The sequence below is a fragment of the Myotis myotis genome, unplaced genomic scaffold (genome assembly GCF_014108235.1).
Source record: "Myotis myotis isolate mMyoMyo1 unplaced genomic scaffold, mMyoMyo1.p scaffold_m19_p_5, whole genome shotgun sequence".
Lineage (NCBI taxonomy): Eukaryota > Metazoa > Chordata > Mammalia > Chiroptera > Vespertilionidae > Myotis > Myotis myotis.
The window spans coordinates 34,518,851-34,537,878 of NW_023416357.1; the positions used below are offsets into that span (position 1 = coordinate 34,518,851).

The window sequence follows — 19,028 nt, forward strand, 5'->3', positions numbered from 1 at the left end:
CAGAGCATCCTAGTATTTACATGTTGCTTTAATGTGGCACATTTGTTACAATTGATGAACCAATATTGATACTTATAATTAACTAAAATCCATAGTTTACATTAGGGCTCAATTTTTTGTGTTGTACATTCTATGGGTTTTGAGAAGTGTAATGACAGGTATCCACCATTATATTACTCAAAGTAGTTTCATTGCCCTAAACATGCCCTGTGCTTTACCTGTTCATAAAAATAAAGATCCTAGTTATTTGCATTTTATGTCTTACTATTTGAAGCACTTGTTCTTTTAATTTTTATAATAATTCAGTGAGTTAAATGTGAAACCTTCATCTTACCCTGCAAATGATAAAACTGAGGCATGGGAAGGAATGATGGAGGGATTAGAAATGGTGAGTTTAGTTTTAAGAGGAAATATTCAGTCATCATCAAAAGGAGAGGGCATAGAAATAGATGATTGAATTTTTTGTGAAAACAAAAACATATATCTTTCTATAGGTAATTTAGAAAAATAAATAAATGTAGGTTTGACGTTAATATGGATAGGAAGGTAATAGCTGGAGAAAGTGCCTGACTTTCTTAAACAAGAATGAAAGTTTACTGTTATCTTATTATGTTGGTTAGATATAGAAGAGTTCTTAATCTCCCATTCTCCCACTGGGGAAAACAATTTTCCATTCTCTTCCTATTATTTTAGTTCATTTCGGAAATAATTACTTAGTTTATAATATTATGTTTCTTCTTATTTTTTTTTGTCTTAAGTTTTACATATGTCTCCTTTTTCCCCAGTTGGACCCCTTCTTCTTATTCTTAACTATTTTTTATCATTATAGAGAAGAGAAAAGGATATTTAAAATTTTGATCTTTATTGCATTTTTTTCAGTTAATTGATACATATCCAATATTTTAGGTAATGTATTGCATTCTATTATAAAGAACCTCGAGATTTTCCATATCATCAAAAATTAAACAAAAATAAATCCTCTCAGTATAAGTTCTGTTGAAACAACTCACCTGTTCTGTTTTAGATCTTTGGATGGTAAATCATTCAGTTCCTTTCAAAAGGAACAATCACATGGTTTTTCTTTTAAAAGATGCTAGAGCAGCGGTTCTCAACCTTTGGGTCGCGACCCCTTTGGGGTCGAACGACCCTTTCACAGGGGTCCAACGACCCTTTCACAGGGGTCCCCTAAGACCACCGGAAAACACATATATAATTACATATTGTTTTTGTGATTAGTCACTATGCTTTAATTATGTTCAATTTGTAACAATGGAATTGGGGGTCACCACAACATGAGGAACTGTATTAAAGGGTCGTGGCATTAGGAAGGTTGAGAACTACTGTGCTAGAGAAATCTCTCCATCTCTATCTCCACCCCTCTCAGTGTAACTACGTTTGGGTCAAGAACCTATTTGCAGCCAATGGATACACGCCAGTACTTGTATTGCCTAAAGCCCAAGAAGGAGTTTGCAGAAAAAGCAGGCATCATTAAAGGGGTAACAGTAATCGGGAAATTGGATATAGTATGGAAAACAAATCTAGGTGAAAGGGGAAGATTACAGACCAGCCAACTTCAAAGAATGGTGAGTCTGGGGAAAACTTCGGGTTTTGGTGTGTGGGGAGGGGCGGGTATGTAGGTAGGACAACTTAAATTTTCCTAGGTCTACACACTAAAAACCAGAGCACTATAAAAGGCATTAATATTACTAGACTATAAGAGATAAAAGACTAATAATTTTACTGACCTCTAGGAAAAAAATTGGTATTGAGATAAATGGAAAATCTTCAACTGTTAATTTATCATTTATCCTTCATATGTGGTTTTTTCCTTTACCAAACAGAAATTAAAATATCTGCTTATCAGTTGTTCCCTCCTAAGGTGACTCATACTCTCTGTTCACCTGACTTCCACTATATTAAAATTTTCCTTTTTGCAGTGTCCTGAAACTCAACTACAGTCACCTACTCAGTTTATACCATTTTTAAGATGTTTAAAATCTGAGTCATCAGCAACCAGGGTGTGGGTCCCACTAAAGTGACCTTGTAAGCATTGGTTGGATACCTCATTTCTGCTCTGAGTATAGGGATAGCTACCAGTCTTCCTTTCTTGTGTTAGTTAGAATATACTACAGAATCCAACCTTAGTGCTGAATAGTACCTGTTCTGATATATTCTAAAATTAACTGTTCTTTCACTGTTTGAGGTAATAATTTGAAAAAGATTGTTACTGGCCTATTTTTAATGTAACAGTTAGCTATCATCCTGCCATGGCACGTTCCAAGCTTTCATGTTTCTGTGGCCTATCCCTGCCCATGTGTCTTGTGAAAAGACATGATTTTCTTCCGGGATCATTTCAGAGTGATCATCCTCTTTCTGTTTAGGCAGTAATCTTTCCTATTTAGAGCTATGTGTATATGAGCCACAGTATCTTTGGAAAGCATCCCTTTAAGATCAGACCTCCTGAAATGTCTTTACTATTTACCTATGAGATTTATAGACCTTGAGATTCATTATAACACTACTTAACATGGAGTAATTATAGCAAAAACAGGCAGGGTCTATAGTGGTGTTCTGCAGGTAGTGGCGGCAAAAGAAGTTAGAATGAAGAATAGAATAATGGAAAAATATTTTCTCAGAACATCATCTTGGAGACACAAGAACTGTTGAGTGAGTGTCCTGCTGTGGTACCTTCATAACAATAGAAAGGTTTTATAATACATATATGTTAACTGTGTTGCTTTTTCTTTTAGGCTCCAGGTTATGGAGATGTTAGGTTGTCTTTGGAGGCAATCCCAGATACCGTAATCCTAGAAGAACCTTTTCATATTACCTGTAAAATAACAAACTGCAGGTAATGCCAATGTTTGTGGATAGATGTCCTTTCCTCCTCACCCACCTAAAAGATAATTTTTATTCCCTTTTTTTCTAAGTTATATTTTATTTTTTAATCACAGTTTACTTTTAATATTATTTTGTATTGGTTTCAGGTATACAGTATAGTGGTTGGACAATCATATACTTTAGAAAGTGTTCCTCTGATATTCCTGGCACCCACCTGGCACCGTACATAGTTATTACACTATTATTGACTATATTCCGTATGCTGTACTTTACATCCCTGTGACTTTTTTTTTAAATATTTTTTATTGATTTTTTACAGAGAGGAAGGGAGAGGGATAGAAAGCCAGAAACACCGATGAGAGAGAAACATCGATCAGCTGCCTCCTGCACATCTCCTACTGGGGATGTGCCCACAACCCAGGTACATGCCCTTAACCGGAATCGAACCCGGGACCCTTCAGTCCGCAGGCAGACGCTCTATCCACTGAGCCAAACCAGTTTTGGCCCCTGTGACTTTTATAACTACCACTTTGAACTTCTTAATCCTCAAAGAGAATTTTTAAGTCTTTTAAATATGTTGTCACCTTTTAAGTTTCCTGTTGACATGTAGCCTTTTCTGACGTTAATGTTGAATACTGTAGTTGTTCATGTGGTATCTGTACATTACATATTTTTAAGTTGTGCTGCATTTGGCAATTGATGTATTTGATTACATTCATGCATTATACCCTATGAGGTAGGTATTAATTATTCAGTCTATGCAAGAGAAAACCAACTCAGAGTTTAAGTGACTTTATTTAAGCTCAGAGAGCTAGAAAAGATGGGGTCAGAATTTGAAACTGGGTGTATTTGACAAAGTCCATATTCTTTTCATTGTTTACACTTCCCTCACACTTCACATCACTAAAGCATGAGATAGTAGGTTCTTATGGAATAATCTATATATATAAAAGCCTAAGTGACCATAATGACCAGTCACTATGACACACACTGACCACCAGGGGGCAGACACTCAATGCAGGAGCTGCCCCCCGGTGGTCAGTGCACTCCCACAGCCAACCTCCCGTGGTCCCTAGCCCCCAGCCTGCCAGCCCCAGTCAGCTCCAATCAGGGCGGCCGGCCAACCTCCCACAGTCCCTACCCTGGCCGACCAACCTCCTGTTGCCCTTCCCCCTGAACTGGGCGAGATGGCCCCAATTGCTCCAATGGCCGGCCAGGCCGAGAGACGCCACCTGTGCACGAATTCATGCACTGGGCCTCTAGTATATTACAGATTTAATGTAACAAGGCGGATTTTTCTGAGCTATACTTACACTGGAGGTATGTCTTTAGTATCAAGAAAGTAAAAATAGGTTATGAATTTAATATAAGGGATAACCATAGATTGGAAAACAGGACTTTGATAATAAAGGGAAAGTATAATCTAATTATTAGAAAGCAGAGCCCAGAGCTTTGAAGCCAGAAAAACCTAGGATTAAATCCCAGTCCTGTCACTTTTGGTACTCCATCTATTACTACTTGGTATTATTATTTGGGGCATTTTAAGAATATTTCAGTGATGAGTCCCAGCCCTCACTGTGTGAATATATAATTCTTTCTAATCCATTTTCATTCCCACCTTACGATATTTGAGGGAGCTAGGAAATAGTCATCCTTCAAAACTTAAAAAAATACCTACTTCCCCTATGAAGCCACCTAGACCCTCCCATGCACAGTTAATATCCTTTTCTCTCTTACAGCAAAGTTTAATACAGTTTTTTAGTGACACTCATATATTGCTACAATAACTAGTCTTTTCCTCACTAGATTGTGAATTATTCAAGGGAAGGGCCCATGTCTTACCCAGTATTGCCGGCCACATTTGGAGGCAACACACACAAGGCAAAGACCCTGCGCATTTACAGTGGGGTTTTGGATTTTTTGTTTGTTTGTTTGTTTGTTCACTTCTTTCAAGATGTTTGAGGTATAGCAAATCCATTATTGGCCAAATGACAAAATGCTGTCAACATAGTTTCTGGGTTTCTGTGAAACTTAATGCGAAAATTCATGTAGTGCATCTAACCTGGTCTGCGGTACAGTAGACATTTCAAATGTTTATTTAGGAGACAGAGGCCTATAAAAGCTAAGTACCATTAAATTATTATATCTAAAAATCAATAAATTAATTTTTAAGTAAATATTTTAAAATATGGAGCCAACTATGAAAAAAAAAAGAGTTGAAGGTAGTCATGAATGGTGGTAGAGTATTTTTCATTATGAGCCTTTGGTTTGTGTGTTTTTTTAAACAACATGTATACTTTCATTAAAAGTTGTTTTAACATATTTAAGCTGAACTGATTATATCAATTGTAAGCAGAAGCAGGCTTTTTATGTTAACAGTGAACAAACCTGAATAGTTTTTACTTCTTATAAATCATGTCAGTCATTTTCTGTGTTACCTCCATGTTAAAGAAACATAAATAGGAAAAGCACTGGACCAGTCTCCGTTTGTTATTCTATTTCCTGCGGATTACCTAACAGAAATAGGAAGGATGCATAGCACCAAGATTAGACACAGATGTCTGGAAGTCTCCCAGAGAAGTGGCAAAGCAGGGAGCCAGGTGTCTAGTAATAGAACCAGAAGGCCAACAACCAGAGAGGCAAATTAGTCTCAGTGACACTAACCCTAGAAGATGCTATCTTCTTTCATTTTCCTGACTCTGTCATAAGTGAAATAAAAATGATATATTTTAATTTGTTTCTGGCTTTTAATTCTCCTGGACACCCAAAAAACAAATTCACTGGCAGTAATGCAAGAATGTCCCATCCTTCTTGTGAAAGGAACAAGATTTATTCCTATTTTTCTGATTCCCCCAGCAGTGAAAGGACTATGGACCTAGTTTTGGAAATGTGCAATACCAATTCTATCCACTGGTGCGGCATTTCAGGAAGACAGCTTGGAAAGCTGCATCCAAGTTCCTCTCTCTGCCTTGCCCTTACTCTACTGTCTTCAGTACAGGGACTGCAAGTATGTTATCTTTTCAATTATTTCAGTATTTGGGAGCTATTAGCCCATCGCATGTACTGTATCCATACTTTCTCTAGTAATTACCATTGAATGAAAACTTGGGCCTATATTTTTCTCTCAATAGAGCGTCTCCGGCTTAAGACTAACAGACACGTTTTTAAAGAGAACATATGAATATGATGACATCGCACAAGTCTGTGTGGTATCTTCGGCCACTAAAGTGGAAAGCTGAAGAAAATTTCCAATGTTATGCTTTTTCATTGAGTTTCACAGAACTTTCTGTATTTTTTGTCACCTTTGTAAAATGACCAAGTCAACAGTAAAAAGAAGTATGCTATTTAAATTTCTTTCCTGTAAAACAGTTAAAATATTAAATATTTGTTTTGAAAAAACCCATCTACTGATTATATTTTGTGAGTTATATTTTAAAGAAACATTTGTACATTTTCTACACATATCCTATTTGTTTCATTTAGATGACCATTGGACTGTGTTCTTTAAAAGCTCTATATTTGAGGCCATTTGTCCCTAGCAAGTATCTAGACCAGGCATCAGCAAAATTTTTATGTAAAGGGCCAGATATTAAATATTTTAGGCTTTGCAGGTCATGTGATTTCTATTGAAGATACTCCACTCTTCTGTTGTGGTGCGAGAGCAGCCACTTGGCCAAAAGAGCACAGTGGGTTTTACAAATCAGGCAGCCAGCCTGCAGGCCATAGTTTGCTGACCTTGATCTAGGAGGTACAACTGTTTCTTTCTCTTTTTTTAAAAAATATATTTTATTGATTTTTTACAAAGAGGAAGGGAGAGAGATAGAGAGTTAGAAACATCAATGAGAGAGAAACGTCAATCAGCTGCCTCCTGCACACCCCCTACTGGGGATGTGCCTGCAACCAAGGTACATGCCCTTGACCGGAATCAAACCTGGGACCCTTCAGTCCGCAGGCTGACGCTCTATCCACCGAGCCAAACCGGCTAGAGCAACAACTGTTTTTTAAAACTTAAGAATTTTTATATGTTATTCAGTAATATTTCAGTTAAGTCCAGATTTTTCCTAGCTCCTCAGTTAACAGAAAAAGTTGTTTAAAACAACTGAGGTGGTCCTCGAATAGCCTTGTATTTACTAACAGAGTATGAATTCTTCTAGTTGTTTTCAAAATTAGTGTATTGGTGAGTATCTGTGTTAGTGTATACATATAGACCCGCACATGTCTAAGTTTCAGTTACCAACAGCAGATCAGAATTGGTTTTAATTCTTAGAATATTGCTTACTCTCTTAACTTTTAACTAAGAAGCTTGACTCTTCTAAGTCCCAAAATCCTGGTTTTTTTCCCCATAAAAACAGCCACTAATTTCATAGGCATATTTAAAGAATTTACAGCTTCTGATATTTGACTTTGAATTCTAAATCATGTATTAATATTATAAAACTTTCTACCTCTGCATATAACACTAATTTTACTTATACCTTGAATAAAATAGTGAAAAAGATTGAAAACAACTTTGCAACATGAGTATGTTTTCAATATTTTGTCAGGAAAATAAAAGGTTATGCTGTTAAATAAACACTTATTTTGGTAAGTGAAAATGTAAAGATGTCCTATATAATAAAAGCCTAATATGCTGTGTCCGGTTGTCTGTTCAACCAACCAAAGCTAATGCTAATGATCTGCTAAGGCTGCTCAACCACCATGATGTGCACTGACCACCAGTGGGCAGACACTCGACTGGTCTACCAGTTGCTATCACGTGTACTGACCACTAGGGGGCAGACACTCCGACTGGTAGGTTAGCTTGCTGCTGGGGTCTGGCTGATCGGGAATGAGTGAGATGGGCTAGACACACCCCAGCGCCCTCCCAAGCTGGCCACACACACATATATATATATATATATATATATATATATATATATATATATATATATATATATATATATATGTAAAATTGCTTAAATGTAAGAGTACATTAAGTCAAATACAATAATTGTTTTTTCTTAAATGCATAATTATTTATTGCCATGACAAATTGGTCCAAAATGAAAGCTATATTCGAAGTGAGATTTGCCCCTTAAATTGGAGTAATAATTAGTGAAATGTCTGTACAAGATAAAGTGTAAGCAGTGTAAAATATCTCTCTCTTCCAAAATGAATAAGATTGATTAAATGATAAATAAGACTTTATAGCCACTGCACTGGGTACGTCCATGGTTTTTCAAGCATCTTCTCATGATCAAACCTTCAGTTTCACTCTGTTTCAAATTTAAAAAGTAGCATATAATGGGTCACTTGGAATCTGCTATATGATTTGATTACAAAGTCTCTTTTTACAAGCAATAACCTAGACACATATTGTTCATTCTTTAAATAAAAGACAATCTTATTTTAGAAAGGATCTGTTTAAACCACATTATAAAAATTAGATAAACAATTTGTTACATTAAATGAAAGTGTCATTTGCATAAAAAAGATACTTTACGTTTTACATAGCTTCATAGCTACAGCTACTACAATGAAATGTGGTTAATGTAAGCAGTTATTCCTAAGTAGATTGTATATAAATATTTACCTTAATGCCCTGTTTCAGATAAGAAAGAATAAAATATTCGGGGCATTTCTTACAATCTTAAGAGTAGCTAGCACAATCCAACTACACAAAACTTTCTTCAAATGGAGTGATTCCAAAGTGAGGAAGATACTTGAGCAAAAATGGCTTGAATCAGATGGAAATCCAGGTGAGGGAACTGCTATCATTTAGACTGAATTTGGTATGGGTAGTAGATTAGCAAAGAAACAATCTAGGAGGTAAAAAGGAATAAATACACCAATTCCTATTACTTATTGTAAATAAGTAATCATCACAGCAGATATTAGCAAATCAAGACATTGATGTAAAGGGTTCTGCTTATAATGTCTGATAATGGTATCAGATTAATAGGTATATAAAATGAGTTGTGAGGTACTTTCTCCTTTTCTATTTTCTAGAAGATTGTGTAGCTTGATATTATTTCTCCCTTAACTTTTGATAGAATTCCTCACTGAAATAAATTGTTTGGGACTGGAGCTTTCTTTTCTGGAGGATATCTGTTTCTTCAATGAGCCTTAGCTATCTTACAAAAAAAAAATTTTTAAGTTAATATTGTTGAATATATAGACCTAAAGTTGGTTGTAGTATTTTCTAATGATCCTGTGGTATTTTCTAATGTCTGCATTGATATCCCCTCCTTCACCTCTGATGTTGTTGATTTGTCTGTTCTCTATTTCCCTAGTCAGTGAGCTAGAGGCTTACTAGTTTATCAATCTGAAAGCATTTTTTTAATCCTCACCCAAGGAGTGAGGATATTTTTCCATTGATTTTTTTTTAGCGAGAGTGGAAGGAGAAGAGAGAGAAGCATCGATGTGAGAGAGACACATCAATTGGTTGCCTCCCACATGAGCCCTGACAGGGGGATGAGGATCGAACCCAGGTACGTGCCCTTTACCAGGAATCAAACCCAGGACCCTCTGGTGCAGCGGTCGTCAACCGGCGGGCCGCGGACCACTGGTGGTCTGTGAGGTCCGAAAGGTTGGCAACTGCTGCTCTGGTGCTCAGGCCCGCACTCTAACCACTGAACACACCAGCCAGGGCTGAAAGCATTTTTAATGCACTCAAGATAGCTATGCTAGAAACTTTTTCTTACTCAACACTGGATAACAGTGACTGATTTTTAATTAAGGATCAGCTTTGCTTTCTTTTCATCAATGTCATCATATTCATATAATTAGTCCTTCATTCTGTATAATCCTTGGACACTAGGAGCTGAATTTATGAAAAATTATATTGGTTTAGATGGAATAGAGATTTAATTCAGGGGGCCTAAGACTTAAGTCCTTCTCTTCTCTGGACAGAACTGTAAGTTCATTTAAGTCTTCATTGTGGCCTAAGCCCAGAGTGGGGTTTAGGTATTTGCTGGTCAAACTGAGGAGAAATCTCTAACCTTGTACTGTTTAAAATGGTGCTTCCTAGGCCTTTTTACAGGACCTATTAAATAAAAATTGAAAGTGTGGTCCTGAATCTGCATCTTCAGCAAATAAACCAGGTGACTCTTACAGTGAAACTATAGAACCATTAGTCTAATCTCACAAAGGGAAAGAGAGAAAAAGGTTTTTAAACTTTACTCTCTTTTGAGGAGAATAGTTCTAATAATGCCCTATTATCAGTATTACTAATTTAATATTACATTCTTTTTCAGTTTTTTCTCACAACACTTGCAACACCATGTGTCTGCCCAACTTTACCTATTTCATAATTAACAAAAGAAATTCCAATTAGAACAGCCTCCTCCATCACTATAGTTAGAGCCGTACCATTAATACCAAACAATGCCACTTCTCTCCACTAATATGTATTCTAGTTTAAATGTAATATTTTAAATCCCCTATTATGTTTAAGTTGCATCAAATTAAGTTAAGCATAAAAGCAACATGCCAAACCAAATCATAGCAGAGGATTACACGAACAAGCACTGTTAATGACAGATGCTTTCTGTATTCTATCAAATAATTACTGAGGTGTTTTTTTAAAAAAAAAAAATCAGTGTTTATGGGCACATAATTAAATGCCACTTAGAAAATCCTTAACTTAAGAGCCAAGCCATTGGCTTATTTAAATGTAGGTATATTTGAGTTTTCATGGTAAGGTCACCACTGGGGAAGTTGTGCTAGTTAAACTGAATAATTATACAACTGGCCTAACCAGTACCATTAAGGATTTCTAAATGTATTTTATTATGTACACAGTATAATTAGCCATGCTAATGTTATAAATACCAAACTACAGGCAAAATTAGTTAAAAACTAGGCAAAAACCTGAGCATCCTACCCACCTTCACTTTCTATACATTCACAGCATCTATTCTTTTTTTTCAAACTCCTCTTCCACCAAATTCTGCTTTCTACCAGCTCTGATGCCTCCCTGCCACCCATTAAAATGAGCAGCATTAAAGACAGTGCTGGCTCCTGTGACATATATTCATCACTGATGGCATTCTCAAGGCTAAACCTAGATGTCAAAGTTCTCTCCAGACGTGCTGCTCATTGGCAAGCACGTTGCTCTTAACCCAGCATGTGAAACCTTTCCTCTTGGTCATCTTCCCTCTCAGAAAGTTTGCTGAAGGGAATTGGGAGCCAGAGCACTCACCAGTAAACAGCCTTCCTGCTGTTAAGTCTAGCATACAGATATGACGATGAGGATGTGAAGATGAAACCCTGTTGAGTGACCGTGTACAAAGGAGTCACATGACGGTGAAGTCTGTTTGTGATAAACCTATTGTCTACACAGATGTATTCTGTAGGTTTTTTGTTTTGTTTTTTGGCCACTATCTACAGCAAACACTTCAGAGCAGTAACCGTTTCCAGTCTAGAATCCCTGATCGAGAGTCAGGAGTGGTCTTCCGTGCTGCTGCTGAATGACCTGCTCCGGATGTGATTTCTCAGTTGCTCTATGAGTTCAGGGTTCTGCTGCTGTATCTGCTGAGCAAACTGCTGTCCCCTGGAAGTGAAAGGGCAAAGTGGTGTGAATTAGGGAATTCCCAGCCACACAATACTCATAAACATGGACTGCAAAGGATGTGGGTGCTACTCAAAGGGAAGTTCTAGAAAGACAAGTTTTAGAATCACAACTGTAGTATCTGCAAGTTTACCATTGCCTCCATATAGCATTATTAAAAGGCATTGTTCTTTATAGGAAGCAAAACACCCAAGCCAAAAAGGTCCTGGATTAGGGGAATACACCCCCCTCTAGTGCCTAACCACGAATAAACAAAGGGTCCAAAAGTATGTGCTTTTATTGTGTGTGCTCAAACATATTACAAGGTATTTGCTCTTGTAGTCAAGTCTTCCCTATGACAGGATGGTACACCCATGTGGGGATGTGTATAGAAGTCACTGAATAGAACTAATTTTTAAAAAGTTAGAGAAATTTAATACGATTCCTGATATGTGACCCGCAATTGGGAGCGTTAGACATTGCTATAATCATGCCACTTAAAGATCATTCTGAAAATGCAATGTTGCAAATGGGGCAACATGGCCATAACTGCAAAACAGTAATTGATACTTGTGGCTTCGGGTAAAATCTGCAGTGACGGCGTCACACAGATTCAAGGAGCAGACTATTTTAAGCACTTGGTGGAAGTGAAGAAACGAGGTGATGCAAGAAGTTCCTCTAGTGATGACATGCACTGAAGAGTTTGGCTAAAATTCTGTCCTAGATTGTCTGAACATTGATATATATGTAAAATTTGATTTTTAAATATATATGTTTACCTAAGTCAATGCAGATTTTGAGTAGCTACTTGACTTCTATCTCCATCCTTGAGTAGCTATTCAAATCTGCTGAAAAACGTTTTCTTGAGTGGATTCCTGCCCTTCAGTCTGAAAATCCCAACTTATGAACTACTTTTAAATTTAATAACTAGTGAGGCCACTGATACAGTAAATGATAAAAATTCAAAAGGAAAGCCTCTGCCTCCACCAGCTTCTCAGTGGTTAGAGCATCAGCCCAAGGACCAAAGGGTTGTGGGTTTGATCCCCAGTCAAGGACACATAAGTCTGTTACAGGCTTGATTCCCGGCCGAGGTCAGGCTGCATGCGGAAGGCATCTAATCAACATTGGTGTTTCTCTCTCTCACTCCTCCCTCGCTTCCACTCTCTCTAAAAATCAATGGAAAAATGTCTTAGGGAGAGGATTGGAAAAAAAAGTCCTGATCCCCTCACTTTAGAGACAAACTATAAAACATAAAGTACTTTTAAAAACTTTCTAACTACAAAAAAACTGTAAGACAAACACTTTTTAACTATTTCTATTTCAAGTAACACTTACGCTTGGATGAGGCTAGACAGGTCAGTTAGGCCCCCAACTCCAGCAGCAGGTCCCCCAATGGCATTTGTCATCATTCCTGACATTCTAGAGTAGGCAAGAGGTAAATCACTGGGTTGGCATATAGTCTTAACAAGGAGGATACTGGCCAAGGAAAAGAATTAAATATACCCACCAAACTTTTTAAACAGGGGGCCAGTTCACTGTCCCTCAGACCGTTGGAGGGCCGGACTATAGTTTAAAAAAAAACTATGAACAAATTCCTATGCACACTGCACATATCTTATTTTGAAGTAAAAAAACAAAACGGGAACAAATACAATATTTGTATTTACATGTGGCCCGCGGGCTGTAGTTTGAGGACCCCTGATGTAAGCATTAGGCTAAATGTGTGTGACTTTAAGTGCCAATTACTGGCAGTCTCGGTAGTTTTTTTCATTTGGGAGCTAATGTGCCCAAATTAGGAGCTTGCAAGTAGAAGGGGGAAATGTAGTATGCTCGTTCTATATACTTACAGCTGTTGAACTTGAGGATTCTGCATTAAACTTGCTGCCTGGAATTCAAAAATGGCATCTCCCATTAAAGATAGTTAATATTTAGGGATCTTTAACAAAGATTTCTTTTTAAAAAAACAGAAAAATGAAAGCTGCACCATGTGTGTACTAACATTCTGTAAAGTTTTAGTGTGCTATATAAAGTGAATGGAAATATAAAAAAGGTACTAGAAAATGATGGCATTTAAAATAGTTTGTAAAGGTAGAGAGACTACAAACATGATAAACTACAGATATTAACTTATTACTACTGATCAGATCAATAATGCCAAATGGAGAAATAGGAACTTGAAAAGTATAAAGCATCTCCTACACTGGAGAGGCTTCACTTCAAAAGAGTACTGTAAGACATGTGACCTGATTCCATGGGCTTAATAGCTTCCATTCTTGCCATGCTAAGGGGGAGGGGAGTTGTATTTATACACACATATACATTAAAACTACATTTTGAAAGCATAAACAATTTTTTTGCCTCAAATTTTTAGTCAACAATATTCATGTAAATTTTTAATTGAGCCTAAATCTGTGTAGACAGTAGTAACTCCAATGGCTGTCCCCCCAAATCCTCTTTTAATCTCTATCAACCTGACCCTTTTTAGAATGTCACACAAAGTGTTTTTAAGCTCCACCTTCTGCACCTCCTGTATGATAGTCTCACACCTCGCTTCAAGCATCTTGAGGGATAAGCTGAATTGGAAACTAAAATCCATTTTCACATCCTATTACAATAGCATAACCTGAGACCTAGATATGAGTAACAATGCTCAAAAATGTCACAAAACCTATAAAGAGACATACATTTACTAGTTAGGTAGCAAGACCATCTTAAATTTGGCCCCAATCCTGAGACTCAAGAGTTATTGAATTACTTGCAAGTCACTTCAATAGTATTTTTCTGGTAATAAAAGCAAGTGGTGGCTTTCCCAACACCTCATTTAGGATCAGTGATTAAAAGACAACTACTGTCTACAAAGACTTCAACTAACAATTTTAAACTACCAATTGCTACAAACCTACCAATTGTTCAAAAAGACTTTTTTATCTCACTAGGAATGCGCCATCTGTATTTCAATTCAGCTGAAGATGTAGTGGATACAAGACATTTTTTGAAGGAAACAAAGAAGTATTACTGCCTTCAAGGGGCATAGCATCTGGTAGTCTAGTTCTCAGCCAGAAGTATACAGTCACCCAGGGAACTTTATATACCCAGGTAACATCCTTGATGCACTAAACCAGAGTTTATATATACCAGAGCATGTGTGTTTTCATAAAGATCTATAAGTAATATTGTTGGTTTGAAGAATGGAGTTTATATATGAACTAGAAGCCCAGTGCATGAAATTCATGCATGGGGAGGGACGGGGGTCCCTCAGCCCGGCCTGCACCCTCGCGCAATCTAGGACTGCTGGCTCCTAACTGCTTGTCTGCCTGCCTGCCTGATCGCCCCTAACCGCTTCTACCTCAGCCCCTGCTGCTGGGGCTTTGTCCGGAAGGACATCCAGAAGGTTGTTCAGCTGTCTGGTCTAATTAGCATATTATGCTTTTATTATTATAGGTTATACTAAAAAGTCAAATTAAAATAGAAAGGAAGCAGACAATGTTGAAAGGAGAGCATAGGGAACCACAATAACCAAATCCTCAGAACTCAGTTACTAGATATCTTCCTAGGGCCATTTTCTTGTAAGAGTGGTCTTCACCCTTTTGTAAATTTGCAGATCCATGTGCCAATCTAATGAAAAATATGGTTCTCACCCTAAAAAAATGCACATAGCCACTTGTACACAAGTTTTCATATACAATTTCAGGGAATCCATTGGTTTCCTGAAGTCTATCCATGACTTTCTCACAAACAGATACACTGGCAGGTTTAAAATCTCAGCCATAGCATTACATCACCGTCCTATTACCACCACCACCTCCACCGCTACAAAAGCTCCCTTATTTGTTTCTAAAATGTGTTAGAACTATATTGCTTCATGAAAAACAGAGCCAGCAAAGCATAAAGGGAAATATACTTACCATACTAATGAAGGCTGGATTATTTATTAAGCTAGTCATGTCAAAGCTCAATCCAGTTCCTGTCTGTAAAAGAATTATATATGAGGATTATTCTAACCACTACAATCTGATTACAGTAAATTGTGAATGACAGAAAATATTTCACTCATTCAGCATTAATAACTTACAGGACTGGATACCTCTCTTAACTTCTGTTCTGCTATTTTCAGATTTGACTTATAGGAATCATTTTCAGGATCAAGATCTAATGCCTTTTGATAACTTGTAACTGCTTCTTCAAATTTATTCATGGCAGTGAGGGCCAGCCTGAAAAGAATAAAGTATATGGGTATAAAATATATAGTTGAAGAATGTCAAGATATCACAAACGTAGTCAAACAGCTGTCTTGGTATTCAACTAGAATCCAAATTACACTTAATTTATTCATTATACTATGGTTCACAGGAGTATCATTAAAATTCCTTCTATTTCCAAGATTCTCTAAGTCTGGATTCTCCATTCTGCTTGCTGACAATCTTGGCTAGCTTATATTAACCATGAACTTAATGCTTAGGAATGAACCTTACCTACCCCCTTCCATATGTGAAATAACTTGCTTTATGAATGATTAAACTCCACATAGATGTGAGCTAACTAACCGTCCTGTGATCATGTAACTCCATGGTGTTAAACTCATTTCAGGACTCTGAACTAGATTTGTGCTTCAGAAATCTCTTCCTATGTTCTAGCAGAGACAGAGTCACAATATCAATTCACCTTAAAAAATAAAAATAGACTGTGGGGCACTCCTGAACAAGGTATGCTAGTTGTTAGATAAAATTAGCATCCTTTACAACTTAAGACATTATAACCCCAGTCACAGATTTAGTTATTTAATTTTTGTTTTCCTCCACCTAGTTAGAATGTATTTATTGGAAAACTACTTCAGAACTAAACAATAATGGTATAAATGGAGATATAGTATTGAGGTTTTTGTTTTTAACAAACCAAGTCAGCTGGCTTACCTCACAGACTTCCAACCTGGATAAAATACTGTGCCTAACCACAGAAAAATTCTCAGACCCTAATTAGTTTTCTACCAGCCAACCTGAAAGATGCTTCATCAAAGTCCTCAGTTAATCAACAGTCAATAAATATTTACTGAAGCCCTACTGTGCACCAGACACTATTTTATAATCCACAATGAAAGAAGATAAAGTTCTTGAATTTAAGAAAATGTCATTCTACCTAGGGAAAGCAAACAATAAATATGCAAAGAAAAAAGAGTAATATTAAGAAAATGAATAGGGCAGCTGCTCAAAGGCAGCCACACTAAGAAGACCTGAATGATGAGAAGAAAGCAGGCATATGAAGATCAGGGAGTAGCATGCTAAATAGAAACAGCAGTAGACACAAAGGCCTGGGAACCAAGCCAGCGAGTGAGGTATGCTCCAGGAACAGGACAAAGGCGGATGAGGAGAGAGCACAGAAAGCAGTGTGGAGTAATCATGTGGAGTAATCAGGTGCCAGATAATATGGAACTAGGGTTTGGAGTCTGGATTTTATTCTAGTTGCCGTGGAGCGACATGATCTGATTTATGCTTTGGAAAGCTCTCTCTGGCTTTTTTGCAGAGGATCAACATGGGGTGTTAGTTGGGGGGGATGGGGGAGCAGAGAAACCAGTTAGGAAGCTGCTGTGGTAGCCCAGGGAAGAGATATCAATTTGGACTAGTGTTATAAACAAGGTAGCAATCAGTGCTTCAATTTAAGATATGTGTATGTGGAAACTAGAATTAACAGGACTTGCTGATAGATGTGTCAAGTATAATAAGAATAAAGGATGACTCCTATGCTTGACCCAAGCACTGGTAGGTGAATGATGGTAATATTTCCTGAAATGGGAAAGATTAAAGAAGGGAATAAGAGTCCTGTTTGGGACATGTTAAATTTAAAATGCCTATCTATAATAATAAAAGCATAATATGCTAATTAGACCGGACAGCCAAATGACCTTCTGGACATCATTCCAGACGTCTTTTGGCAGGGGCTGAGGCAGAGGCAGTTAGGGATGATCAGGCAGGCAGACGAGTGGTTAGGGGTGATGAGGCAGGCAGGCAGAGGCAGTTAGGGGCAATCAGGCAGGCAGGCGAGCGGTTAGGGGCGATCAGGCAGGCAGGTGAGTGGTTAGGGGGGATCAGGCAGGCAGGTGAGCTGTCAGGGGCGATCAGGCAGGCGAGGGGTTAGGAGCCAGCAGTCCCAGATTGCAAAAGGGATGTCTGACTGCTGGTTATCCCCTGAGGGGTCCTGGATTGCAAGCGGGTGCAGGTCAGGCTGAGGGAGTCCCCCCCTCCCCGTGCACGAATTTCGTGCACCAGCCCTCTAGTTAAACATATAAACAGATGAAAAGAAGTTAATATGATATGGAATTCAGACATATAAAATATGAATTTACTGTATATAAAATATACAGTAAATTAAGAGATCCATCAACATATGGAGTTTATTCTCATTATTCAGAGTAGTTATGCTCTATAAAGTCCCCACAAACACTGATTTAAGAAATACTAAACAATCATTCCTAGGGGAAATACAGGGTTAAGTTCCTGTGAGGTTTTGGTCACAACATTCTCATCAAATGTTCGATACATGATCTTCTTTTATATGTGATTCTGCTTAAAGAAACCTTATTTAGTATATATTATTAATTCATTAGCATCATACTGACAGCCAACAGCACTAACTCATGCCTGAACAAAACTTATCTAGCGTGTATGTTTTCTGAAAGGCACATTGCAGCCTTCTTGCACTTAGGAACCCTTTTCAACACTTCAGTCTATGTTTGGGTCCATTGTAAACAGGGAAATCAACAACAAAAGACACAAAAATGCAAAAAATATAGCATTAAGTAAACTGCAAAGAGGACACTTGTTTACAGCATGCGAATTCAAACAAAAAGGCAGAGTATGGCCTATGCACCTCAGCTGAGACCTTGCACATCAGGTGACTCAAATTTTTCACCACACTGAATGAACACAAAAGCACAGTGACTTGATTTTAGGGTTATCAAAATTTTTTTAGCAAGTAGGTGAATTCATAAATACAGAACCCATGAATAATTAATATAGACTTTAAGTGGAATTTAAAGGCATCAGTATGAAAACAGAAGAGAGAATAGACAGACAACAGCCTCAGAAGAGAGGACAGAGCTCTGAAGTGCACCATTAGAGTTGGTAGAAAAGGAAGATGCAGTAAGGGAGACTGGGAAAGAACAGTAAAGTAGAAGGAAAACCAAGATGTGTGGCGTCACAGAAGCCTAGAGTATGAAGGTTTTCAAAATAAGCTAATCATGCAATATACTAAAAGGTGGATAGGTGAGGATACAGAATTGCCCTTTGGCCTTAGCACAATATGAACAATTGGTCACCTTGAATAGAGCTCTCAGTTGAGTGATATAGACAAATGCCCTATCAGAATGAGCTGAAGAGAAAATGAGAGATGAGGAAGATGAGGTAGGAAGTGCAGACTGCTATCAGGGGCTTTGTAGAGAAAGGAACTGACAAATGACGTAGCTGTGTGCAAGGATGGTTCCAAGGATAATTCTCTGACGATTTCACATGCAGTTATTATCGCTGTTACAGACAGGAAAACTAGTGCTGCCAAAGATAAAGCAGATGATTACAAATGTAAAGCCCTAGAGAAGGTACAAAGCGATGAGATCTAAAGCATGCATGAAGGCACCAGTCTTAGATAAGAACCCTTCCATTCTAACAGG

General features: G+C 37.6%; 2 protein-coding genes across 13 annotated transcripts in view; one reads left to right on the top strand and one right to left on the bottom strand.

The window, feature by feature from the left end:
* Positions 1–6,240, top strand: part of TRAPPC13 (trafficking protein particle complex 13) — a 28,830-nt gene extending 22,590 nt beyond the window's left edge. For 7 of the 11 annotated variants that reach the window (XM_036310889.1, XM_036310891.1, XM_036310893.1 and 4 more), the window contains 4 exons: positions 1,385–1,583; positions 2,751–2,851; positions 5,698–5,848; positions 5,973–6,240. In XM_036310889.1, coding sequence (XP_036166782.1) covers positions 1,385–1,583; positions 2,751–2,851; positions 5,698–5,848; positions 5,973–6,080 — 559 coding nt within the window. In that variant the 3' untranslated portion in view covers positions 6,081–6,240. The remainder of the gene's footprint in view (positions 1–1,384; positions 1,584–2,750; positions 2,852–5,697; positions 5,849–5,972) is intronic. The other 4 variants (XM_036310892.1, XM_036310894.1, XM_036310886.1 and 1 more) reach the window with 1 other exon arrangement.
* SGTB (small glutamine rich tetratricopeptide repeat containing beta) overlaps positions 1–19,028 on the bottom strand; it is a 40,669-nt gene that overhangs the window by 5,353 nt on the left and 16,288 nt on the right. The window contains exons 7-11 of one of the 2 annotated variants that reach the window (XR_004967795.1): positions 15,444–15,582; positions 15,277–15,339; positions 13,219–13,256; positions 12,707–12,790; positions 11,024–11,374 (exon numbers count right to left, since the gene is read on the bottom strand). Coding sequence is in view for 1 of the 2 variants with exons in the window: in XM_036310896.1 (XP_036166789.1) it covers positions 11,263–11,374; positions 12,707–12,790; positions 13,219–13,256; positions 15,277–15,339; positions 15,444–15,582 (436 nt within the window). In the remaining variant the exon portion in view is untranslated. Of the gene's footprint in view, positions 1–7,822; positions 11,375–12,706; positions 12,791–13,218; positions 13,257–15,276; positions 15,340–15,443; positions 15,583–19,028 lie in introns of those variants that run through there. The other variant, XM_036310896.1, reaches the window with a different exon arrangement.